Raw genomic sequence first — 27,661 nt, 5'->3', positions numbered from 1 at the left:
TTTTAGCATTTCTAAATTCCTTAAAAAGCATTTATTTCCTACTGTGAGATTCTGTCCTGCTAATTAAAACCTTATTAGATGTTCTTCTGTGTAATATTTCTATTTTCATTTCCTTCATGGAAAGGTTTTTGCATAATTTTAATGCTGGTGCCATTAAAGGTGTCCATTCCAGTATACAGGAATCAAACATGGACTCCCTTCATTAAAAGAAAAAAAAAGAAACCCACTAAAACTTTTACAAATAGCATGTTTGCTCCTTGCACCAACTGTGAACACAGGCCTTCCCTATCAAATCAAATGTTTACTGAACTAATTTGGCCTTGTATATGTTTTTGAGGCATGGCCAAAGGACACAGCTGAACGTCCACAGAGACAAACCTCTCCCGCTTTGTTGTCCGCAAACAAGCATGGTTCCACATGCCTACGGCAGACGCTCGCAGACATGTACGTCAAAAGGCGGCGCTGCTGGTAGTAGTAAACATTCGAAAGGAACAGGGGTAATTCAGTTGATAAATGTCAACCGAAATGAAGCTATCAGCTGAAAGCAATTTCCTTGTGCTCTGCCTGTGTTGTGCGCCAGGGACTTTGGGAGATTTTTCACCCCTCCATCGATCATGAAGCCTCTGTTCTAGGCCAAGGTACACAATGCCCTCAAATTGCTGACATATGGACCAAGAATCACCACAAAAACCTGACATTTCCACCCCGCCCTCCTCTGTCCCAGCCCGTCCACTCCTCTGCTAAACTCTTGTTTATCCAGTGACTCTGGTCTGTTTGGACCATTAAAGAAAAGCCATAGACAGAGACACAGCTCTGGTGAGCAGGCATTAAAGCCTTGACCTAGAACTTGTGACACCAACCATGCAAAATAAGATCACTTTGAATTTTTTTATGCATCTATTTGAAGAAGCGAAAATGCATTGTCATAAAAACAATGTAATTAGCAGCTGTAAAATTGCTCCAATCATCAAGTGATTGTTGGGCTGCGAGATTAAGAGTGGGCAGACTGAAAATAAAGTCTGTCTGACTTGAGGGCTGCCTGTGACCAGTAGCGGATGGAGCAAAACAAATTATGATAAAGATGATGACACCAGCCACATAATGGTACAGAAAGCCTCCAGCTGTTATAAACAGCAGGCAGATTAAAGCAGAGCCTGAGGCAGTGCGTGTGTGTGTTTGTCACTGAGTAGGTTTTTTTTTTTTTTTTTTTTTTTTTTTTTTTTAGTCCAAGATTTCTTGTTACGGGTTTTATCAACTCCTGCAAACCTGTTTTTCTCAAATGAAGTTTTGAAAAGTGAAGCAATTTAAAGCCAAAGGAGGCCAAGTTCAGAACATTAAAAGCCTTTTTTCCTAATGGAAGATCACGGTGCCAGCAGCCGGGGCCCCTAGAAGGTCCCTGCACAGGAAAAGTCCATTATCACTCCTGCTAATGGAGCAGGAGGCGGACTTTAAACCAAAAAGTAAAGCAAATGAAAAGAAAACACGAGAGAACAAGATGACGCACATGCTTCAAAGCAGTGTTTCTTTAATGGGGTCCATCAATAATGTTTCTTTCCTGACTTTATTGTGTTTAAAATAGAGTAGCCATGTTATCAATCCTAGACATTGACAGAAATTAAAGGTCTTTTTTCCCCTCCCTCCTGATGTGCATTTATAACAGACTTAGAATCAATGTGAAACAAATGTTTGGCAACACGCTATTGGTATCTGCCTAAGTATCAAGAACAAACTGAGTCTCACTCTTGCCACCAAGACAAACCCGCAGCCAGTTTACATTCGGATGAGCGCGCTTGTTTTGTATAAACAGACAGCCCCTGTGGTAAGGAGTTTGATTAGGAGGAGGCCCACAAATCCCATTAAAAGGCCATTCGTCGCCTGTTGGATGTTTGTTTGAAGACAGGAAGAGTAACAAGGAAGAGGAGGGAGGTGACAGGCAGTCTGTTTTTGTTGTTGCCATTTTCGTGCCAGTTTCTGTTTACGCCCTTATGCAGCTGGATGAAGATATTACAGCACTGATGGGTACTCAACGGTGTGGTCAAGAAAAAAAACGGTTTAGTTTGTGCGTTCAACAGCCCAAAATGTGCTTCCGTTGAGGATCCAGAGGCATCATCTCCATCTCGTTCATGTCTCTGGCTGTGAAATATGTAACTGAAGACTTCTAGCTCTTTTGTTTTACAATCATCCCAAAAGCTCCTTGGTCTTGGCTGCAAGTTGTTTGTCGATGTCGGCGGCGATGTTGTCTGCCATCTGCTGAATCTACAAAAAAAAGGGATACTTAACTAAAAACTTGGTTTTGATCTATCTACGAAGTGACTAGTAGACTTTGTACCTGTTTTTCTACGAGTCGTATGGTGTCCTCAGAGTGTCCCTCTTTTGCCTTTTTCACCTGGGTGACAGCATTGGAGCGCACTTTTCTTAGAGAGTCTTTAGCCTTGTTGCTGAACTGCTTGGCCAACTTGGCAAGGTTCTCTCTGTGCTCCCGTGTCACTCTGCAGTAAAAGAAGAAAACAGTATCATGATGCTTAGGATTCACACCTAAGTAACAGCTCACAAGGTGCTAAAGATACCTTTAAAAATGAGAGATTTCTTCAACTCTGATATTTTATACACAAAGCATTGTGCCCTAGTCAGAATAATTAATTGAAAAAAAAAATCTAAAATATGGGTGATCTTTTTGTTGATTCCCTTATGTGTGGTGACGGTATTATAATTACATTGTATAATTCTAATTTTTAGTCCTCTCTAATGCAAAAAATTTCATTTGTAATCTGAACACCTCACAGCTTCATTCAGTTAACCAGCCCATGTGCAATTTGGAGGTGTGTGTTTTTATCGACAAATGGGAGCCTCACAAACAGGGAGCAAAGTGCCTGATCATGCAACATATCATCACTTCTAACTTGTCACATATTGAGGCTTGGTCAAGTCCTCTGTGCGTCACATACTGACGTGCAGGGGGTACCCCTCTCCTCAGAATTTGACGCGCAGATTAAATGACTGGTTTTGGACAACGTATCATGTGATCCGCGACAAAAAATATATATTTTTTTAGGTTTAGCCTACAAATTTACTTTCATAGCTTTAGAAGTGTATGGTAACATGGATACTACTGTTTTTTTTAGGTTTTGGGGTTAGGGTTAGGAGTATGTTTTTACTTCACAGCTTATGGAACATTTTTTGGGAGTTCCTGCCACAGCCTGTCATGAACCCAGCATTTCAGTTAATGGCGAGAGGGGTATCCCCATCGTGTCAGCATCAGACGCGTAGGTGACTTAACCAAGCCTCAATATGTGACAATTTTGGAGAGAGAATGAGTTGGATCATGACATTATACACTTTGGAGTAAGGATTGTGGATTTTTGTTTAAAATAAATTTACTGCAATCCCTTGGGTTGCTTTCAAAATACTGGCATAGTGCACAGCAGGCGTGTATAGAAACGACTAGATTGTAGCGCTCACCTCTCCAATGACAGTTTCTTGCCAGTGTTTACAAACCACACGTTAGGGATTAGCTGCTACCCTAACTGCCAGGCTCTTTTATGCCACGACAATAAAGTACCATCACCACCTCACCAGGTTTCGGCTCTATTCATGAGTGCACTGAGCTCATTGTGCAACCTAAAAAAAACCTTACTCAATTGCTTCAGAGACCATCCACATTTTAATGTTGTGGTGTAGTCCTAACCTGTTTTGAAGACTTTATTAACAAAAAAACACATTAATACTGAGAGAACACCACACCAAGTGTCCCAAACTGAGACTAGGTGGCTTCTCTCCTGCTATGACGCTCTACTTGTTTAGACGTGTAAATAATTTATCTGAGGCTTTCTAATTAGCTTAGAGGCAACGGATGTATACAATCCAGCATCTATATACAGACTGCTTTAACAAACATTTTTCAGAATAGGTTGCATTAGGATCTCTGAGAGTTTCAGAATGGTGCCATGATTTGATGCTACTTGCACAACAGGTTTAGTCATGCATTTTTCTCAACACTAAATATTCCAGTAAGGCCTTTAATGGTATTATGACAAAGAGGAAGTGAAAGGAATCAACAGCAACTCGTCCGCAAAGTGGTATGTCATGTAAAATCCCGGGGTGGCTAAATAGGTTTTGAGGCATATAGAACACAAAGGTCACAACTTTCCAGGGAGTAAACAGCTTCTCACCTCTAAACTTCATGCTGGAATTACCTTAAGAGCAGTGTGTAGAGAGCTTTATGAAATGGGTTTTTATAACCAAGCATCTGGAGCCAAGATTTAGATAAGTGTGCAAAGCACCGAAGCGGATGTGGTGGTGTAAGGATCATGGTCTCTTTAGTAAGGGATCATGCTTCTCTTTCTTGCAACTAAATGGACATTTCTAGGTTTGGCATAAGAACAGTAAAGTGTGAAGTTTAAAGTCAAGTAAGGACAAGCTGGGACCAGTTTAGTAGCAATAAATAGGTTCTCACCATTCCAAAATAATTGGACAGTATTATACTCAGGGCACATTTTAGCATTGTAAAAAAACAAAAAAACAAAACAAAAACTACTATGTATTTAATTCAATTCAATTCAATTCAGTTTATTTATATAGCGCCAAATTCACAACACATGTCATCTCAAGGCACTTTACAGTTCAACCAGATCAAATTGATACAAAGTTTTCTATCTAAGGAAAACCAGTTGATTGCATTGACTCATTGACTCAAATACAATCCCCCACACTAAGCATGCTTGTAGCGACAGTGGAGAGGAAAAACTCCCTTTTAACAGGAAGAAACCTCCAGCAGAACCAGGCTCAGTGTGAGCGGCCATCTGCCGAGGCCGACTGGGGTTCAAGGAGACAGAAGCAGAGATACAAAAAGCAGCTGTAAAAGGCGGCCCCGTCCAGGAAACACACAGCCAGGCAGACGAGCTCCAAGGCAGCTCCCATGCCAGAGGACGAAGAAAGCACATCCACTCAGTCACGGTCAGAGAAACAGGACCACACTGGAAACCAGGCCGATCTCCAACATCTATAAACAAGGGTGTTGATAGAAGCAGCACAGCTGATGTTTCTTTCCAGGATGACGTCACAGCCAAACAGGAACAGACGAGGCAAAGCTACTCTGAGGAAAAGCAGAGAGAGCAGAAGGTTAGAGATTGAACTAACAGATTCTGCAGAATAGGAGAACAGAGAGAGAATGAAGCAGAATGATGAAATGGGGGTCCCTATGTCCTCCAAAAGTCTAAGCCTATAGCAGCATAACTATAGAGATAGCTCAGGATAACCTGAGCCACTCTAACTATAAGCTTTATCAAAAAGGAAAGTTTTAAGCCTAGCCTTAAAAGTAGACAGGGTGTCTGCCTCACGGACTAAAACTGGTAGTTGGTTCCACAGGAGAGGAGCCTGATAACTAAAAGATCTGCCTCCCATTCTACTTTTAGAAATTCTAGGAACCACTAGTAAACTTGCAGATTGAGAGCGAAGTGCTCTGTTAGGAACATAAGGAACAATCAGATCTCTGATATAAGATGGAGCTTGGCCATTTAAGGCTTTATATGTGAGAAGGAGGATTTTAAATTCTATTCTTGATTTAACAGGAAGCCAATGAAGAGAAGCCAGGATAGGCGAGATATGATCTCTCTTTTTAATTTTCATTAGAACTCTGGCTGCAGCATTTTGGATCAGCTGAAGGCTTTTAACTACAGTTTGTGGACTTCCTGATAGTAAAGAATTACAATAGTCCAGCCTTGAAGTAACAAATGCATGGACTAGTTTCTCAGCATCACCCCTGGACAGGATATTTCTAATTTTTGCAATGTTCCTCAGATGAAAGAAGGAAATTCTAGAAACCTCTTTGATGTGGGATTTAAATGACAGGTCCTGATCAAAAACAACACCAAGATTTTTTACTTTATTATCTGAAATCAGTTTAATCCCATCCAAATGAAGTGACTGGCTAATCAGTTTCTTTTTCAGAGACTCTGGTCCAAAGACTATAACTTCTGTTTTGTCTGCATTCAGAAGCAGAAAGTTAAGAGTCATCCAGGTTTTTATGTCTTCAAGACATGCCTGTAATCTATGTAATGGGTTAGCTTCATCTGGATTTATAGACAGATATAGCTGGGTATCATCAGCATAACAGTGGAAATTAATCCCATGCTGTCTAATAATTCTACCAATTGGGAGCATGTATAAAGTAAAGAGAATTGGTCCTAGCACTGATCCCTGTGGTACTCCACAGGTAACCTTTGAGCGTGTTGAAGATCTATCATTAACATGAACAAACTGAATTCGATCAGATAGATAAGATTTAAACCAGTCTAGTGCTGTTCCTTTAATTCCAACAAAATATTCAAGTCTTTCTAAAAGAATATTATGGTCAACTGTATCAAATGCAGCACTAAGATCCAACAGGACGAGCACAGATACAAGTCCATTATCTGAGGCCATGAGAATATCATTAGTGACTTTCACCAGAGCTGTTTCAGTGCTATGATGAGCTCTAAAGCCAGACTGAAACTCTTCAAAAAGTTCATTATGGTGGAAGTGATCGCAAACTTGTTTGGCAACTACTTTCTCAAGAATTTTGGATAAGAAAGGAAGATTGGATATAGGTCTATAATTGACCAAGTCATCTGGGTCAAGAGACGGTTTCTTAAGCAGAGGTTTAATTACAGCAACCTTAAAAGCTTTAGGTACATATCCCTGTAACAGAGATAGATTAATCACATCTAAAATGGAGGAGGAGATCAAAGGGAATACCTCCTTAAATAACCTGGTTGGAACTGGATCTAACATACAAGTTGAAGGCTTAGATGAAGACAATAATTTTGCTAATTCAGAGAGTTCAACTGGATCAAAGCAGTCTAAACCCAGTTCAGATTCCATGACTACCTCAGGTACAATCGCGGATAGAGGAGTGCTTATGATCTTATTTTTAATAAGATCAATCTTATTTATAAAGAATCCCATAAAGTCATTGCTGCTAAGAGCAGGTGGAATGGACGGTTCAACAGAGCTATGGCTCTGGGTGAGTTTGGCAACTGTATTAAAAAGAAATCTAGGATTATTCTTATTCTCCTCTATTAATGAGGAGAAGTATGCTGCTCTTGCTTTACAAAGGGTCCTCTTATACAGCAGTAAACCATTTTTCCAGACTAGGAAGGACTCTCGCAGGCCTGTGGAGCGATATTTTCTCTCCAGTTTCCTAGCATTTTGCTTCAAAGTACGCAGCTCTGCATTAAACCAAGGAGCAAGCTTTCTATTTTTAACGGTTTTCATTTTCAAAGGAGCTGCGTTGTCTAAGGCAATACGCAGAGAACTAGCAACCCCATCAACAAAATCATCAACCTGTGAAGGGGAATAAGCTAAACTTTTGCACTCTGCAGCACTGCTCAGTGACACAGAGGAGAGAGAAAGTGAAGCAGATTCTTTAAAATTTATAACTGCACTATCTGATAAAGATCTACTAAAATTGAACCTTCTTTTGGGGGAGGAGAACTCTGTTAAAGTAATCCTGAAGGTTATTAGAAAGTGGTCAGAGAGGACAGGGTTGTGAGGAAATACTGTTATTTCTTCACATTCTATGCCGTATGTCAGCACAAGATCCAAAGTATGAAGATGAGAATGCGTGGGACTATTCACATTTTGAACAAAGCCAATAGTGTCTAAGATAGCATTAAAGGCTGCTCTTAAGCTATCGCCTTCAATGTCAGCATGGATGTTAAAATCTCCCACTATGATGACCCTGTCAGTATTTAATACCAAATCAGAAAGGAACTCTGAAAACTCATCTAAAAATTCAGAGTAAGGACCTGGTGGACGATACAAAGTTACAAAAAGAAGAGGTTTTCTTGCCTTGAAATTTGGATCAGGGAAATTAAGGGTTAAATGTTCAAAAGAGTTGTAGGTATTAACTGTTTTGGGAGTAATCAGTAAGTCAGACTGGAAGATTGTTGCTACTCCTCCTCCTCGCCCAGAACTTCTGGGGATGTGAAAATTTAAATAGCTTGAAGGAGTTGCCTCATTTATGCTCACATAATCCTCTTGCTGCAGCCAGGTTTCTGTAAGGCAAAACAAGTCAATGTGATTATCACAAATCAAGTCATTAACTAGTAGACTTTTAGAGGAAAGCGATCTTATGTTAAACAGACCGCATTTAATTGTTTTAACTTTTTCCCCAATTTATTTACTATTTGTCTTTTTTCTTCTCTTCTCTAAAAATCTCTTTTCTTTTTAGCATCTTTGCAAACGTAGCACACTTCTATTTATCTTGTTTTTTCACTTTTTCATAATGGAAGGGGACATTCTTCGGGACCATTGGCGGCTCTCCAAGGCAGCGGCCAAAAGCAGCTCCTCTCGACAATTTCACAAGACGATACAAACTAGACATCAAACCCACATCTATGATCGCCAACGCCTGCTGGAGCTACGGTCACAACATGTTTTAAATACTGACATTTCTGACCGTTTAAAAAGCTGCAGAGTGCTACAGACGGACGTAAAAAAAAAAAAAACAACAGCGGGAAAAAAAACGGACAGAGGAAGAGATGCACGAGATGGAGAAAGCGAGGCTGCAGAGGGGGGCTAACTGGGAAGCTAAAGAGTAATCCCCGCAGACCTCCGCTTCCATCAATCCTGCTCTTCAACGTCTGCTTGTTGGAAACAAAATGGATAATCTCCGACTGGAACTCTCTTCAAAAAAGGATTTATGTAACTGCTGCAACATCATTCTGACGGGGTCTTGGCTGCGTCCAGCAGTACCGGACGGTGCTGTTGGCCTGGGGGGGCTGATGCTGTACCGCACTGAGAGAAACAAAGAGCTCTGCTTAAATGGAGGCTCCTCTGAGACTGTTCCCAGGCAATCGTCAGCATATAGGGAGGAAGCACAGCCCTCTGCAGGTGAAAATGAGGAGAGCACTCTAGATGCTTCCCTGCCAAATGCTGAAATATCCCCAGCCGGCTCCTCCCGGCCCCCTCCGGCTTCCACACTTTCACCGGCATCGTCAGTCGCTGCTAAACCTGCCGATGGCACCACTGCTGCTTTACCCACGTCAGCCTCTTCAACCCAGGGGGCTACCACCCTCACAGCATCGTCATCATTGTCCTCTTCTTCCCCTGAGCCAGGAGAAGCGAGTGCTTCAGGAGCTGGAGGCAGTAGTAGCAGCTTAACAACAACTGCTGCTGAACTTATCAAGGCTGCACTTTAAAAAATGAAATTGTCCAGAGAGCCGTTCTAAATAAAATGAATCTAAGTCTAAGTAATAGCACTCCATAATATGTAAAATAGTCCTGGCTTATGTGTTTACCTGTATGCAAGTGCAAACGACTCAGCATGGCTCAGTATCTGAGACAGAGTGTGAAGCCCGGGCACATGAGATTGGAAAACCCTAAACTGTCAGTGTAATGACCGGTTGCACTGAGATACACTGACATGAACCCTGATATCTGGGGTGGTCTTTTCCAAAAATGAAAAACGTCCACAAAGACATGGATGAGCCAGTGTGGATGAACTTGATCGGCCCTGAAAAGGCCCTGAGCTTAATGCAAAATAAGGCCACTGGGATAAATTCAACTTTGAGCCATACATTCTCATCCAACGTTACTGTCGAACTGTATAAATATCTACTGAAGGAGATTTCTATGAATGTTCTCCTAAACCTTGTGGAAAGCCTGTCCAGAAAAACAGGCATCATATTAAACACATACATCAAAGCCCCCTCTGTACTAAAATATTATTCTATGTATGATATTGGATGTTTATGAAAAATTAAAATGAAACTTCTCATCTCTTTTAATAACCAAGTACCTAAAGTCTGATTTAAAACATGTTCTTCCTAAAGTTGCCTATTGCTTAAGAGAACACAATCTGATCACTTGAGTTTAGGATCTTTTTAAGTCGGATCAAGTAAAAAATAAATAAATAAATAAATAAATAAAAACACAGTTAAATGGCAGAAAAATAATAACTGTAAGTCCGAAAGAAAACTTCTCAAGAAAGCCTAAAGTACTACTGAATGCCAAAAAGTGAGAAGATCAGCAAAACTATTTTTGCATTTCTTTGCATCAAACACAACTACAACTTTACCTGATTACAGTATTGCTGAGCACAAGAAAATAAATTTGAAATGTAAATGCACAAAATTATATCTTCAGCTTGGCCAAATGGGTATACTTAGTGCTTGTTAGCCTCCGACTTAAAACCTTGTAGTTCTGACTCAGTGCTTTGAACTACAATCACTTTGAGGACATAAAGCCAAGTTGGGGAAAAAATAAAAAACCCAAAACAATCCTCCCAACAAGTTTACACCCACTTTGCATTTGTTACTCAGAGAATTACTGCTTCCCGTTACACTCTGCTTTTCTTGCTCTTAATTGGCTTTTTCGTCTTGTTTTTGCTGCGGGAACAATTTTGCAAACAATCCGAGTGCCGCGTCTATTTACTGCAAACAATGCAGCCTAATTACCGATTCCAGGGCCAATCAAGAAGCGCCCTCTCTTTGGAAATGCAAATGGAGACTCGGAGCGTGCCGGGACTGATTGCAGGGGGAAAAGCAGACCGACTCTTGTGTCCCTCCTCTGCCAGACTAACACCTGCTGCTCCACGTGCACACTATCGCACATGCACATAAACACAGGCGGCATGCGGACTCACGTGCACATTGTGTATATGTAAAAACCGTAGTCTTTACAGAGAGAGAACAGTTTTTTGAGTGAGTGACGGATTGTTTTGTGTGAGGTTTTTTTATTTGGCAGCGGACAAAATAAAAGGGCGAGAGACATTAAGCCACAATGGAGAAAGGAAGAGGCTGACCTGACAATCAAATGAACACACTGAGGTTCACTTAAAACCCCAGAAAAATCAACAAACCTGTCAGCTGCAGTAAAGATTATATATTTATTTATCAAAAGACATGAAACAAAAAGCATGAAAGATACAATGGGAGAATTCGCTGTAATATTTGCATATAAGAAGATGTTTCATGGGAAGTAAATTGCAGAACTTTGCACAAAAAAATAGAAAAGCATGGGAAAGAAAACACAAAAATGACAAAGGAAAAACAAAAGTGAACAGAAGATGGAAAAGAAGGAAAAGTGGTAAGTGCAGGAAAGGCTTTCTGGCCTCTGGCGTATTTGTGTGTCAGAAGGGGGACTCACTTGGGAACGGGCACCTTGATGATCGTCCCGTCCACCTCTGGGTTTAGGTTCATGCTGCTCTCTCTCAGGGCGCGGGTGGCCGCCGCTGTAGCCTGAGGCAGGAGGCAGAAACACACACATAAAAAAACAACTTCAGCGCTGGTGCGAAAGGAAAAGCAGAGCTGCGGCTGCAGGTAGTCACTGCGCTCCAGCTGGTAATCATTAAGGTGGTGTTGCAGTGTGTGTGTGTGTGTGCCAGGGGAATCCGTGCAGCGTGGAAGTGCCCTGGGCCACTGTCAGCGCCGGGCCTCATGGGACCGGACTGAGAGGTTGCAGGGGCACAGAGTTGACCTCTGACAACCCCACAGGAGAGTCTGCCTGCGCTGGCGTTTGATACATGAACACAAACATGTGTTTCAGCTCCTCTGCATTCAATAAATAATGTTTGGAGAGTTCGAAATAATGATGATTAGTCAAACTATATTAAAACACATATAGAAAGAAGATACGTTATAATTCAGAACTAGATTTAAACCTTTTAAAATATAATGACTTCTTATAAGATTAAAACACATCCTACAGGTTAGAGGGATTATTATTAGAGCTACAGGATATGGAGAAAGCATCAAATATTAGAGTGACAACATTGATTCTTTTAACCAATCATTTTCTCACTGCTCTCTGTATTTTCTCTCATCTCAAAGTCCTCCTAACACTTTAGGACCTTGATCACAAAGATCTAAATCAGGTGTGGGAATAAAAACAACAATAACAGTCCCTCCTAAATGGATGAATATATTATTTTCAATCATGGTATTAATTCACGGCATTTTAAACATTATAACCTTCTAAATATGATATCAAAATCATCCTTAAAAGTTGTTATATAGCCTATGTTGGCATTACAATTATTTCAACAGGTGCAAAATGAAAGGACAGTTAGCTTGGCTTATTATAAGAAGATTAAATTTTACAAAACTTGACATTTGCTGATTTAGAGGTTTAGCTGGTTTCTTATCACACTGTCACATTTATTTGTGTTATATCAGTCTTCATCTGCATTTGACCTCACCTTCTTGAGGGTGATTTTATTCCCCCACACATAAAAATAAAGTTTTATATCTGTTTTTTAATCAATTGTATCATTAAAAAAAGTTTTTAACTTTCTAAATGTTGTTTACATATTCCTTTATAGATATATGGATCTTTCTTATCCATTTATTTTATATCCCTGCTGTGATATTGTAATTTTTCCTTGCAAGAGGAACATTAATATTAATTATAAATACAAAGGCTGTTTAATTTAAAACAACATTTGACTCTCTACGCTGATGATGTTTTACTTTCTTTCTAAAATTCTTAACCATTTATCTCAAAAAGCACCAAACCCATCAATTGTTCAAAGGCAACGGATTATTCCTCTAACCGGGATTCATCCCTAACAGCCCCAAAGTTCAGACCACCAAATTATTTGATTACAGACCGGAAACATTAAATTTATGGGTAATAATATTTCTACAATCCTAAAACACGTAAAACTGTTAAACCATAACCTGCTTAAATTTATGTGGATCTCGTATACGTTTATAGTAAAAAAAAAAAAAAAAAATAATAATATATATATATATTATATATAAATATATACTTTACTTAAGCAGAAAAAGAAAACGTATTTAAGGTCCAGTATTCTAAGGACAGGCAATGAGACCAATATCTACATCACACCAACAAGTTCAGGTCTGAACTGAAATAGAAAAAAATTAAATTTTTTGAACAGTCTAGTAAAAGTGTGGACTTGAACTTTAAGAATGTCATTAACGCTTAAAAACACCGAACTGGGCTAAATCATAATAAGCTACAGCTACAGTATGGTATGCATATGCACATGGGACAGGAAGCTATTTTTTCAGCTGCATAACAATTCCCTTACCTGACCTTCTAAAAGCATGCAAAAGTGTGATACAAAGAAATTTAAGCCATTCAATTTCCTCCCACCACCCGCTACCCCACTCTCTGCCTTTGACGGCTCCTTCTGGACTTTTCCACTGGGGGGAAAGAAATGGCAGCAAGATTAAAGGAATTTATTTGTGAGTATTAAATAAATTCATGAGGTTTCTTTTCCTTTGTTAAAGTCATCCGGAAAGCAGGCCTTCCAGTTGCTTTCTGAGTGCCGGGTGATAGATTCATCCCATACCTATGTTTGATTGTTCTCAGCATCGAATTCATCACAGCTTCCTCTCTCAGATGAGCACTGCAGTGGTTAGCCCCCCGCCAAAAAAAAAAGAAAAAAAGAGTGTAATTCCTCTGAAAAAGGAAAGAAAAAATGCTGGGTAGGTTCTGGTTAATGTGTTGCGAATGAAGAGAAATTACGGTGAGGTTTTGCATCAAACGCTCTCAGCCCACTTCAAAGGTAGCAGCCGAATAGAGAAGAATGTGATCGAGAGGCTATGTCTATCTTAGGACACTTAAGGAGCACAACATTAAGATTCCTAAACATAGGCATGCAAACACTAAACTGCTGCATTTCCACGTTAGTTACACCGTTTTTCCAGGGTGCTCATGATGAATGTATAAAAAACAATGGCAGAGATCCTGCAGTGGCAGGTAATGGATAGCTGTCATTATAAACCTATTCCGCCTTGGTACTGAGGACTCACCTCTGCACCGGACATGGGTAACATGGGTCCTGACAGGGCGGGGTGTAAAAGCAAGAGTGGGTGTCTGTCTGAGCATGTGTGGTCTGTGCTTAATGGGAAATTAGAAAAATACAAAAAAAAATGAAGAGTAACTTTTATCCCATTTCAGCTTTAAGAATATAACACTATTCTCACAGTCTAGATCATCTCTGCCGCTCGGTCCTCTTCCGAGCCATCTTCTCCTTAGATCATTCCAGTTCTTCTAAAAGATTTCGGTCTGAGATGGCCAAAACATTTTCATTTTTTTAAGTTGATTTTAAAAAGTATCTCAGAAAAAGAGGCCTATGTTTAAAGAATTTCTTGTCGCTATGCGGCGACTTATCAGGATAAAGTCATATGATCATTTTGCTCTTTGTGTTTCTCATCTTGAGGAGCAGCTAAGAGAAATGAGCCACACTGCTACTGTATCTAAACCGCAGGGAATGAAGAAGTCATAAATGACTTATACGATCAATCGTTAATTAATTTATATTTATTGTTAATTGTTTTTTTTTATGCTTTCTTTATTATAATTAATAAATGTACTGATATTAGAGACTGGATACTTCAGTGTGGGAATTACCATAGCAAAAAAAGATACATTTATTCAAAGCTTAAAGTTGTTAAAAGATCACAAGACTCCTTCAATATTTCAACTTATCTTACTGAAAGACAATAATCAGTATAAAAACTTCTGAAATAACTGTTCTGAAATATAAATCAAAGGTTAGAGCATTAATAAGATCGGTAAAATGATGGGTTTCACATTGAAGTATTGTGTGATCACCCATCTCCCAACATTTTTATTTTATTTTTTAACTCTAGTGGGCTTTATTTTATTATTTTTGAAGGTAGGAAGAAAGGAAAGGGGATTAGAGAGAGGGAGAACCCGTGCTGCAAAAGTCAACAGGCTGAGACTTGAACTTGAGGACAGAGGCCTCTGCGCTCTTAACACCTGCACAACCACCACTGCATACTGATCTCTCAAAATGAAGGAAATTGCAGCCGATCGATTGGCCTGCTGGTCAATTGGTGCACCCCTACTTTTAACCAGAGAAGCCTGTAGTTATGAGGCATAAACCTTAATTAAGCGTTAATGTGACAGGATCTTTGCAAAGATGCATCTTGAGGGACTGTCACAGGGCATTTCTGTTCAGTGTTTTCTTTAACATTAGTGATATCTTATAAAAAACTAAAACTGAGCTTGAACAGGAAGCTAAACAGACATAAAACACATTGTTTGACACTCCTATATATTATAGACATGATCTAATAATGTCGAGTTGAATGCAAATTCTTGCATCAAAGCGTCTGGACACCTCTGACCCCTTCAAACCAAATCTACAAAGAAATTGAAGAAGTTAAAAGAAATGGAACGGGAAAAAAAAAGAAAAATAATCAATTTCTTCCTAACCCAGGGGTAAAATGAGGTCATTTCCTATCTGGGACAACTCACAAGTAGACATAAGCATACTACAGTGCACGCTAACCCCTCTTTGCTATCTTTCACCTTCAGAACAAAGAGCTCCTTGAGTGATCAATCAATTAGCATCTGAGACTTAGGGCGCAGAGAGAGACTGGTCAGGTTTCATTTACACACAGAGTGATGTGGGGTTCCAGTTCTGGTCTGGCTCACTTTTCCCTCACCGAAGACCATCTATCTGTCTCTGCTTTGGCTTATTTTTACAAAGCTTATTTATTCAGTGCTTGTCCAGAATGAGACAAACAGATACAGGTAGGAAGAAACTGCAAGGGACTGAATGTGTGTGTGTGTGTGATCGTCTTACTTCAGGGAAGCTGCTCATGTTGACCATAATGAGTTGAGGTGACTTCATGGAGATCTGACCCAGCTGGTTCAGAGGAAACTTCCCATCTTGAGTCGTCACCACAATGTGATCCAGAGCCCCTAAATAAATACAGACCAGAGGAGGTGTTTTATTTCTTTATTTATCCACAGAAAACCCAGACGCCGCATTGGTTGCAGCAATGCACAAGATATGCACTCTAAAAATGTTGCAAATGGTGGAAACTGTGAAAATTTCACACAAATTATTCCTGTAACACTTTTTAGGCAACACAAGATTTATAAATATTCAAGAATTTATTTATTTTTATTTTTTTAAGCACAGGTTTGGCGTTATATACAGAGATGGCGCTCTATTGTTGTTGGTCTCCATTCAGTGCGGTAACATTCTTTGGCTTGATATTTAATGCAGAAACTGAATGAATGAAAACAGAATCAATCCTTTAGTTTCTCAGCCTCACAAACAGAAACACAAAAGAATTTACAGCAGAAGCCACAAATAACAGATGTAAAAATGAAGCCTACTGTCAAACTGTTAAAAGTTTCCATGATCTTTTGTCTCCCCTTACAGTCACCAGCGATAGAAACAAGAGTTTTGCCAACACAAGCTGACTCCTGACCCACCCTCTCTTCATCCCTTTTTTTTTTTTTGCTTCCTTGCTCCATCCATCCTTCCCCCTCCTCCATCATGCTAACCTCAGACGCAGTTGTTTCCTTCTCCTCCACCTCTGCCTTACATCATCCCCTCCCTTTTCTCCCCCCCAGGGGGGGGCTCTGCTGGTGCTGTGTGCGGGGAAGTGGGGTGACGGTGAGGTGAGCCAGTGGTGTAATTTTCTCTATAGAATCAATTTATCTTTTGATTTCGAGGACAAAAAAAAAAAAAGATATACTAATCAGAGAGTCAATGTGTGTAAAATGTATTAAGAAAAACATATGTGATCAACTGAATATTGCCCGGATAACGCAGACATTATTCTAGTTTGATGTTGAATGTAAGGTTGTCCAGATGTTTAAATTCAAAGGGCAGGCACTTTAATTTTTTTTCTAACTTTCCTCTGCGACAATATAAAATGACCTCCTACATATGAACCTGCAGCAGACAACTATATTTGTGCCTTAATGTTACAGTAATAGATTTTAGTTTTAGAGCTTTAGGTCATTTTATATTTGAAATCAGGCATCTGTCTACCAATTAGAAATTTAAATTCCATGAATCCATGAATAATCCTACCTTCTACATCAGATGATGCTCTATTAGCAACAGATACTGTATTTTATCTGAACTGGAACTGCTGCTGGACTGTCTTATGTTTCTAAACATATCCATCTTTAATCATAAATCGACTTTCTGCTCACTATTTTTATGTTGCCAAAGAAATAGGCTAACAGTATGTGCTAGCACAACTCAATTATTTGGCTTGTAACATTTTGAGAAGAAGATATTTCACTACTTTAATGCTATATTCTTCAATAAACTCACTACTTACTACTGGCAATGCAAACAATGTGAGTGCTAGACTAACATTAGCAAACTTGGGTTCTATGTTTTGATATAACTTGTTGATCATTTGAATCAAAGTGATGTTAAAAATATGTTACCCTGCTTTGCCAATTAAAAAAAATTACTTGAGTTATTAAAACATTTATCTATTCTAACAACAAGTGTTTTGTTTGAGCTATCTCTCCTTCACTTAAATCGTTTGTTACAAGAGAAAGACAGACAAGGTTCTTTTTTTTGGCCTTGTTGTAAAATCGAAGAAAAAAAAAAATACTTTTAGCTGATCAGCCATAATAATACCCATAATAGCCATAATAATATCATGATAAAAAGGGAGAGAAAGAGAATTTTAATCTCAAGTGCTGCCAAATATGTTTTTTTTTTTTTAAAGCACTATTATTCTTTTCACACATATTGGGGTGTAAAGTTATTTGTATCATTCAGGTAGTCTTAAAAATAATGATGTTAATGTGGAATGCATTTTTATAGACAGACACTGAAAAAGAAAAAATGTGTCTCTATTCAAAGCTCACTTCTTCCTATTTTTCTCTTAGGAACTAGAAGCTTTTACATAGTCTAATAAAGTGGGTTATAGTAATAGATAATAGATTTGATATTTAGAGGCATTTTCTGATTTCTTACTTTTAGATAAAAGTTTTTTTAAGCTATTACATTTGTGATTCTTGAATTATTCAGGCATTATGAAGTAATGAAACAAAGCTAATGCCTAACATAATAGATGATTCAGCTTATACATGTTCTGTTTTTCTTTAAGATGGACTCAAACTACACTGTTTTTACCGACCAGAATAAATGTAGGTATAGAATTATGCTGGTGAAGATCAGTCGTTAGGTCATAGTCATTCCAAACAATCCATTGGAAATTGTTGAACTTTCCAAGTATAAAGACGTTTCACTTACCATTCAGGAAGCTTTTTCAATTGGGAATGAAAAAGGAAACAAACTTGGAAACAAAGTCCAGTGGATTTTTTTTTTTACTTTTTTGGAAAAGGCTTAAGTACTTAAAATAAATTATAAGGGAAAAAAACAAAAGAATGAAATTTTTCATACTAAGCTATCACTCTGGTACTGCTGACTCCTGCAACAACAAAACAATTTAGGATTTAGCCCCAAAACAAATGACCTATAAGTTCTTTGTTTACATAGAAACAAAGCTAGTTTCCAAGCTGTAATACCCATACTTAATCAGCACAATATGGTGAACAAGTTGCCGATCTCCCTACATTTCCTGTGTCTCGTATCCCTGTGACTTCCTGTTATATGTCTGACGCACAAACAGGTCTATATGAGTACGGATTCATAGCAACACACAGCAGAAGATACAGTGATATCCAAACACAATCTCCCACTTGTAGGTTTAATAAGACCCAGATGAGAGTCTCATAGACCAAAACCACATACAGTTGTATGAGACATGCACACTCTCGGACAACTGACGTCATTTGATTCCACCGTCTCATGTCTGCTGTCAGATCCAAGTCCTGCTGCCTCCCTGGATTATTGTGCAGCAGGACAGAGGAGGGATGCATAGACATTTAGAGGAGAGCAGGGATGGAAGTCTGATGGAGGGAGAGGACAGAGCAAAGGGATTCATCTAAAATAGATGAATAAGACTGTAGAAGGAAGGGAGCTGGAAATGAAGAAGGACAGAGAGGTAATGCTAAAGTGGTAGAGCTTCTTTAGGGATATAGAATGTGTGACATTTTCTTTTTTACCAGTAAATAGAGTAAAATTTGCACATAAGCAGCAACCACATCTTTCACATTTTAGTTGTTTAAGAAAACAAATGACCCTCGTAAATCTAAACACCTTTGTTTATTGATGAGGTTAAATGGGGAACACCGTTTTTATAGATTGGCCCCTTGATTTTACATTTATTACATTATGTTCTACTCAACCATATTAGTTTGGTGTCATTTGGAGCCGTTCCGAAGATATTCGGTTTTGTCATATCCAAGTAACGTCTTCCTATGGGCAACGATTTGAAGGTACAAACTAAACTGTTCATAATTTATTCTTTATGGTACGCCAACATTCATAACATGTAGGCGAATCACTGTCCCCCAGACATCCGCGGTTATATTTTTTATATTTATATTTTTTTAAAACAAAGCGGAGTGTGTATGACGTTGCATGGGCTCAGGCCAAATATTGAAATATAATATTATTAATCTGAAATTCTCCAATAAATCAACCAAAGATTGCACTCATCTAAAACTATTGCAATAAGGAATCTTTTTAGCGATCTGCACAGGACATTCAGAAATAAAAATTTTTTTTTTTTTTCCCCTTATTCATATATAGAAGGGCTGTAAGAAGTTTCAGTCTGTGAAAAATATCAACTAAGATGATATAATTTAATGCATTTTTCCAATCCAGAAAAATTGGATACAGGTTAGGTACCTATGCTAATATGCCTTATTGAAAAAACAAACAAAAAAACATATGTGCTACAGTCCAAAAACTGTTTAAAACCGTAATCTGGGAATCAAGTTAGCTAGAGATCAGACCATTTCTTGTAGTATAGACAGGATAACAGTATGTGAGTGTTTCACTTTCAATTGTTTAAATTAAAGTAAATTTCTAAAGTTTTCCATACATTAAAATGGAGAAAATGATGGAGTATCCAGTATACACCACAGTGTTGCCCCTCCTCCACTTGTTGCTTTGCACTGTTGGATAACTGAAAGAAGGTGAATGCCTTTTCTCCCTTGCTTACAGGCGAGACAGTTTTTTGAAAATTATTTCTGTTTCAAAGAACACAGACATTAATGTAGAAACTAAAGCTGGCAAACTAATCAGTTATTATGGTAACACCATTATAAAAACACAGCTGGACAATCTGCTATGTCTGTTATGAAGCTAAACCTTCTAAGAAGTCGATATGAGGAGGTCAAAATTCCAGGGTTACCTTATAAGAGCAGGAAAGCAACAATTTTGATTGCAAGAAGCACACTTACAGGAAAACCTAATTTACCATGGATTATTCAAAGTTTTTACCGGAAACTACAGATTAGAATTATAATAAAGAATTTTTAGGGATTCATTTTTTGATCAAAATATTGTTATGGTGGATTATCCTGTCTGCTGTAGGAATGAATGTTACTCTTCATTTTAGCAAACTGAACAAATTTGATTATTTTAAACATTTCATCTTAAGTATCTAAAATAATATCTGTTAAGTACGTATCTAACACTGTGTAGTCAATCTACATTCCCATGCATAATCTCCAGTGTTAAAAAAGAAACCCCAAACAGCCAACTGATGAATCGGGGGATGGGTGGATTAGTAAAACATAAGACAAGTCAGGAAACCACAGGATCATAATAATGTAGGCTTATTTCAAGCTGAATTCAATAAGCTAAATTCTCCAATATGCTTTTATACTTTATACTTATAAAACCTAAAATTAAGAATGTGAAGATTTTCTTTTAACAATTTAAATTTCAATATTTTAAATCATCATTCTCAAGGGAAATTTGTCCAGGCTGGAGACATTTCAGATACTGTACGTCCAAAGTCCTCATAGTCATGGAAAAATACTCATACATGTCTGAAGTCCTGTTGGTCTGGTTGGGAATTAAATGTGTAACAGAAAACCAAGAAGGAAGTAATTCTCTAGTTTTAAGAAAGACTTTGATTGCAGAGTCCATCTATGGCAGCCTCTATTAAACACTCCACTCCTGCAGTCTGTTAGAACCCAGAAACAAAGGGTCACGGCCTGGATGTAGTTTGGGAAACAAAGGCCAAAGCCAGGTCAAACTAACGTCACACATGGATCTCCTCATATTAAGCCCCGCGGGGCTTTGTGAGCTACATGGAAACACAAGACAGGCTTGTATCTGAAAGTAAAAATTTGTGTTCCCTATTACTTTTTATTTGTCTCGGCATACAGACAAGCCACCTGAGTCATCAGATGTGAATGCAGAGGCCACACACATACATATATAATTAAGGGTATAATGGAAGATTTTTGCAAATTTTTTAAAAGACTCGCCCTCTCCACTTTAAAAAAAAACTGTGCACATGCACAACCCTGTACCGACTCCAGAGAGGGAACGCCTATTAAACGCTTGCGAGAGCCCATTTCTCCTCGTGCACTCTCTGTTTAAGTTGCTGTTTGCATCGCTCATACAAACTTACTTTCCATAAGAAGATTTGCAATTTTTCCACCATGTCAGACTCACCACTGGTAAGTGAAAATAGGGACGAGCACGTAGGACGGCCTTACGTAAACATATCACCAGAATGATTGACAATTAGGACGACCACTTTGATGATCCATCCTGAAAAAGAACATCCTCCACTATACCTTTAAATCAATTGGTGATGCATCACTGTGGTTTTTACCGGCCCATATTCAGTTCTGTTTAACCTTAAAGTTTGACCTAGTGATTTCACTTTTCTCCTTAATGCCTATAAAAAAAAGAAGTTGATCTATGTTCCATTTAGTTTTATTAAGAGATTAAAATTCACAAACTTTTAACAACGTTTGTATTGAATCCAAATGAAAATTAAGACATTTCTAAATGATTTCCAGATGTGCTTAACTTTTCCGAATTTTTTTACCATATATGAACAAAAAATGGGTCGAATGAATGTGCTGTGTCTTTGGTTTCTTTGTTCCTTTGGAGCAAAAATACTGTTTTAATTTTTCTTTTTCTTTTAATAAACAGGATCAAATTCTCTTTCATTTCTGATCTGTCAATCTACAGTCATAATTGAATAAAACACCTGCTTTATCGGTGCACCTCCACTATACCTTTAATAAACCCAGGATCATAGCAAGTTACGTTGCTTATTAAAAGATTAAGAGATTACAGCAGCAATATCAAGTAGTTTTCCTTTAATTTAAGTGATTTTTTCCGCTTACAAAGAAAAACAAAAATTTTGTTCATGAGCTGTGTAGCATGCTATATATGAGTCCTGTTTTGGTCAGGGTGAGGGTGCTGCCCTGAAAGAACCAGGACATTATAGCGAAAGCATTTCATGATTAATATCCAGAAATAAGAAAGCTTAATAAAATATCACTAGTCAATGAACAAATCTGACTTAAATCTATACCTATTTATCTATTTTTTTTTTACATCTGTCCTTTTCATTTCGCCAATAGCTGTCAAATATGCCGCTTTAAGACGCTTTCAGGATGCTGATTTAATATGATTCATTAAATTACATAATCTTTCCCAATCACCACTGGATGCTCTAAATGTAGCACAAATATCCAGAAGCTGTGAGATCTCCTTTAGCTTCTCACATCTAGGTGCTAGATGTGGTGCTTTACACTAGGTGCTTTACCTTTTTGCTTCATCAATTAGCTACTTGAATTTAGCAGGAAAATAAAAGTCACACGGAGTATTGTGCTGCGCAGGGAACAGGTGCGTCTTCAGCTGTGTGCATGTTGGATGACAGGGCTTTTGAAAAATGTTGAGTTTTAATGTTCTGAAAGCTTAGACTGATAAAAAATGTAGGCTTTATTATAATTATACATATTCTTCTTCCTATTAGAGGATTTATTCACCTGTAGCAGTTTTTGATGCATATAAAGACATTTTCTGAACTTTTTTAAATGACACTGATGTTTTATTAAACCTGTTCATCCAAATAAAACTCTTAAATGCATTGCTTTTTTAGTATATAACAAACTTCATAGTGATATATGAAGCTGAGGGAACATTGGTAACAAGGCCTCATAGATGTACTGTACTACATTAAAAACAGAACATGGCTTTAGCGCATCATGAACTGAAACTAACTCTACTTGTGCAGGTCTGAGGCTCTCTTTAAATTTCAAAACGGGATTTGCATGCAACTATTTTTCCTTTGGGGAGAAATCCTGCTTCATTTTGCTATAAAGTTGCTCCCTGGAGAAAAAAAAGAGTGAAGCAAACAGGAAATGTGTGAGGAGGTCCAAGAGACATAAGCCAACTACCTAGCGAGGTTCGGATGCTGAGGTTGCGTGTGAACTCATCTTTAAGTGCACCGAGAACTGCAGTCATGTCCTCCTTCACTTCATCCAAACTGATGATGTCTTCCACCAGGGCTGAATTAATATTCACCTTAGCTGACTGGCCCCTTGCCTTGGCTTAGAAGATGAAAAAGGAGAAAATAAAACTCAGATATAAGACAAATAGCATCTAATCAACAAGCTAACATCAGAGCCAGGGGAAGTGAAGATGTTGCACAAATCAGAGCTTCAGTGTCTGTACTGACCTTTAGCCTTCTTGGTGGCGTAGAGCCTGATGCATGCGGGAGCAGGGTGCAGACAGGTGCCAAGACATGTTGGTGGTCTGACACCGATCCATGAGGTGACTGTGAGGGGGGGCCTGGCATGCCGAGCCAGGGACTGACAGAGAAGAGGACGCAGCAGGTTCAGGTGATTCAAAGCCATGACTGCAAACACATTAAAAATGGAGGGTTTTTGATTAAAAAAAAAGAAACAAACTTGACATATAGATTGCACACATCATAAATAATTTATATATCATTTGATAGTTGCACTGAATATATTCATCAAAATGAGGTAATAGCTCATGTTAGCCAGCAGGAGGTAGGCCAACATCTTCCAACTTCACACAGTATAAAAGACTCTTCTTTAATCTATAAACTTATGATAATTAGCTACAGAGTTAAACTCACTTAAAAATAACCTTAGCATTAACATTTCTGAATTATATTAAAATAAAATATGGCTCAAGTTAAGACTGTAATTAATTTTCATTTAGTTAAAAAAAGCATTCCTAAATAAGCAAACAGCTTAACCAGGATATGGAAAAGTCTTAGCACATCCTGTACAAACAAGGGGCTCTCTAAATAAAAAAAACCCCTACATTAGATACAAGTTTGGCAAAAGATGTAGATTGTTTTGCATTGAGGTAATTTGTTTGTTTCCTTGTGATTCGATGAAGTGTCTCAAAAAAAAGAACTCGTCATATTAGCAGACAGTTTCGTAAAATGGTTTAAAAGGCACCCAGTTTGTTCCTTGGAGCCTATATGTAGCTCAACGTTCATAATGTGTGCATTTTAATAGTGATAAAGAAAAAACTAAATGTGACCAGTAAAAAGGTTAAAAGAAAAGAGTCAAAAGATTAGTGCATGAATTAGTTTATTGTTGTTTTCTATTCATAAGGCATTGCATAACTAATTATTTTAATTATTAATTATTGGGCATTATTTTGGTTGAATTCTAAGGAACAGTATATTTAATTCCAATGTATTTCCCCCCAACAACTTATGTCACAAAATAGAAAAATATGCAGCATGTCCTTTCAGGAAATATTTTTTAATGCAGCAGAGAATTGAGGAATCAGAACATTTAACTTTATGTAGGGACCAATGCATTAGTATTTGACCTGCATTTTGAACCGTTATTTTAATAAAGATGCATCAACATGTCTGCTGCTGGTTGGTGCCTTCATAGACTTAAACATAATCAAAGTTATTTTGATGCATTAAATCAACGGGAAAAAACTAATCAAAGATCAGAGACGATCAAGGTAAAATTGTCGTTTTCTGATCACTGGTGCACCTCTACTTTTTTAATTCCATACTTGCTAATTTATAAAGAAATAAATAAGTCAAGATAGTTTACAAAATCCATTAATCAGAAAGGACAAATAAAATCATGCAGTTTAAAGATAGGTACATTTTTTACATAATTAAACTAACTAAAACACGGTTAATTACAATGTTCTTAATTAGAAAAAAATTGAAAAATAAAAAACCAGAGTAGAAAATGTGTCTAAAACGGCTGATTCTGCGTATAATCTCACAAACAACAGCATCAGCTTTATATGCAGTTATAGACCTTTCTGTGTTGTCTTCTAACACTGATAAACCTACAAAGATGCAAGTTTCCAAAAGCCACTGTGCACTCCTAAACAGGAACACAACAATGTGACTCCATGCTCTGCATTTCTATAGATGAATCGGAGCTCACCTTGCAGCCGGCCTCTTGACTGTGAACTCTGTCACTGACCCGCTTCCCGCACATGCAAACAAAAACCCACTCTACAACATATATAAGCCCACACAGACACAAGCACACAGTAAAGCCTGTCTTTCAAAATCAGTGGCTGTAACCTCTTGTGGAGCGCTGCTCCCTGACTGGCATCTCCTATTATCTGGGGAACACTGGATGAGGAACATGCCATCGGTTCTGCACTAAAAATGTTCACCCACAGAGATCTTTACAGTGTTGCTACTCCAGTGTAATTCACACACATTTCTGATGGTTTGAATTCCAGCAAAGAAGTCAAAAAAGTAATAACAGTAAATAATCACTGAAAACATCTCCTGTCTTATATAAAATACTAATGTATCCTCATGCTAAGCTAGAATCCTGACTCTAATCTTTGCTGTCAATTCAAGAAACCATATTTAGGCTAGACAGCGGACCACCGATTCTGTAACAGGCAGCTGAAACTGGGAGGTTTCCTCACAAGGCGATATGATTCGCCACACAGTGGCGGAGCTGACAGGCAGAGATGTGGGAAGGTGACAGATCTCCTTACAGAATAAGTCAGGCGAACAAAGTGAAGTCCAGGTGTTCAATGGGATACTGTAGTCTCATATCCTGTAGGTTTCACAACCAGCTGCAGCCACGCCCCTGCTTCTTCATCCAACAGTGAGGAGCCAGCTGGTCAGCCCGCATGCTCTCACTGTTTGCTTTGGAAAGGAACACTAAAGAGTATCTGATAATGTTCTGCATCGCTCTGCCTCCTCAAACAAATTTCCTACTGGGAAAGGGTGGGAAAGTCAATAAAGTAGAAGAATGAGAATGAAAAAAATGATTTTGGATTTCTGCTCCGGAAAGTGACAACCTGTTATTTAAGGCTGCAACTAACGATTATTTTTTAAAATCGATTAATCTGTCGGCTATTTTCTTGATTAATCATTTAATAATCATAGCAAAAGATTCCTTAAAGAAGACTTTTTGCAAAATTAAACCAGGTGAAAATAAAGCTTTTTTCACTTGAGGAGTGCTGAATAGAGCTTATTGACATACTAATTTTTTATTTTTTTTAATCTTAAATGCAAAATGTTTCCTCGTTTTTTTTTGTGTTTTTTTTATAATGTTGATATAACTGCTGCTCAAAGTGGGTTTCTCTGTCAACTAAAGTCACATTTTAGATCCTCTACACTCCACTTAACAATTGATCAATTACTAAATTAGTTAACGATTATTTCAATAATCGATTAATCCGATTAAATGTTTTAGCCCTACTGTTATTACTTATTTCCAAGTAACTCTAAAATGTCAGTATGTACTACTTTGTTTAAAAAAAATAAAAAATACAACCATCAGTGTGTGAGTGTGTGTGTGAATGGGTGAATGACTGAATGTAGTGTAAAGAGCTTTGGTCAAGTCTCCTGACTCCTGACGCTATATAAGTATACATTTACCATTTATCATTTATCAGACCTTTGACATGTTGTTTAATTAATAAGCAATTATAAATCTAATTTAAAAAAAGGCTGAAGAAATCTATAAATGATTGTTAGTCCTTAAACCAGTCTCAAATATAAGGAATAAAGCTATGAAAATGTGGGGTAGTAGTACATTGGTATTCTTCCCATTTTAATCCAATCAACCTTTAGTTTCAGTTTAATTTATCATATCTAACTTTAACCATTACTAGTACATACCTCACCCTTAACTTAAACCTAAATTTCATCTGATCTTAGTCTCAAATCTAAGCAAACAAAGTAAAGAGAAGTAAAATCTTCTCACTTTACATCAAAGTCCTCAATTTAGTGGTAAAATGCGCCTGAAATGTCCTCACTTGGAAGCAGGTACAAGTACACACACACACAAACACACATACATAGACAGTCAACCTAAAGCTACAGTTTTGGGGTAACCAGACAACCTAACTTATCTCTCTAGCTGGCCAGAAAAAAAAATACAATCATGTATTTGGTTCTGATCTTTTTAACTGTGGATAAAACTTCCCAGCACGTGACAAAGTGCTGAACAACACCACTCACCATAAACACAACAAATAGACCCTGAGCCCCCAATAATGAAGGATGCGCATTTATGAACGGTGTTTTTGGAGTGATTTTTAAAAAATCACCAATACAAAAAAAAAAAAAAAAAAAAAAAAAATCTGTTGTATTAAAAATAACAAGAGAAATCAGTGAAACCTTACACAGTGAAATATGAAACTATCAAAATATTAGAGGCTTATTTTTCTGTATTATAAAGAGTTAACTAAAGCTTGCTGAAGGTCGAGTAAATATCGTGAGTGAGCTAAAAAAGTCAACGCAAAAAAAAGTTATTAAACAAATATATGCTGTTCCTGTAACAAAAATATAACGCGTAGCTTTAAATTGCACACAATGCTTCACTTACTTATTCGGGGTCAGGCTTTATAGAAGAAGCATGTTAGCTAAAGGAAACCCTGCAGTTGACGACTTTTTCGTCATCAACGAAAGGAGCTGTCAGAGTCGAGTGTGCTCGATTTAATTTACGGCTGGCACCGAGATGGTGGGGTAACACTTGTGGCGTTCAGAGCGCGTCTTGTATTCGGGAGGTGCCAAACATTAAACCA

At 38.0% G+C, this 27,661-nt stretch overlaps 1 protein-coding gene across 1 annotated transcript; it reads right to left on the bottom strand.

Moving 5' to 3' along the window:
• Nucleotides 1-1,491: 1,491 nt before the first annotated feature.
• Nucleotides 1,492-27,605, bottom strand: mrrf (mitochondrial ribosome recycling factor). The gene is made up of 7 exons (XM_038283665.1): nucleotides 27,463-27,605; nucleotides 23,319-23,498; nucleotides 23,038-23,190; nucleotides 15,569-15,687; nucleotides 11,128-11,219; nucleotides 2,330-2,489; nucleotides 1,492-2,256 (listed from the first exon to the last, which is right to left on the bottom strand). Exons 2-7 carry the CDS (start codon nucleotides 23,494-23,496, stop codon nucleotides 2,179-2,181), a joined length of 780 nt encoding a protein of 259 aa, XP_038139593.1. The 5' UTR covers nucleotides 23,497-23,498; nucleotides 27,463-27,605; the 3' UTR covers nucleotides 1,492-2,178.
• Between the last annotated feature and the right edge of the window lie 56 nt (nucleotides 27,606-27,661).

Source organism: Cyprinodon tularosa, unplaced genomic scaffold, assembly GCF_016077235.1.
Source record: "Cyprinodon tularosa strain WSP-4 unplaced genomic scaffold, ASM1607723v1 ctg196, whole genome shotgun sequence".
Lineage (NCBI taxonomy): Eukaryota > Metazoa > Chordata > Actinopteri > Cyprinodontiformes > Cyprinodontidae > Cyprinodon > Cyprinodon tularosa.
Note: the sequence above shows the minus strand (reverse complement) of the source record. Positions and strands in the feature narration are given on the sequence as shown.

Coding starts and splice junctions, on each gene's coding strand:
- mrrf (XM_038283665.1), bottom strand. CDS start 23,496: ATGGCTTTGAATCACCTGAACCTGCTGCGTCCTCTTCTCTGTCAGTCC. Junction 15,688..23,037: donor CAGCATCCGAACCTCGCTAG/GTAGTTGGCTTA, acceptor GTATTTATTTAG/GGGCTCTGGATCACATTGTG. Junction 2,490..11,127: donor ATCAAGGTGCCCGTTCCCAA/GTGAGTCCCCCT, acceptor CTTTTACTGCAG/AGTGACACGGGAGCACAGAG.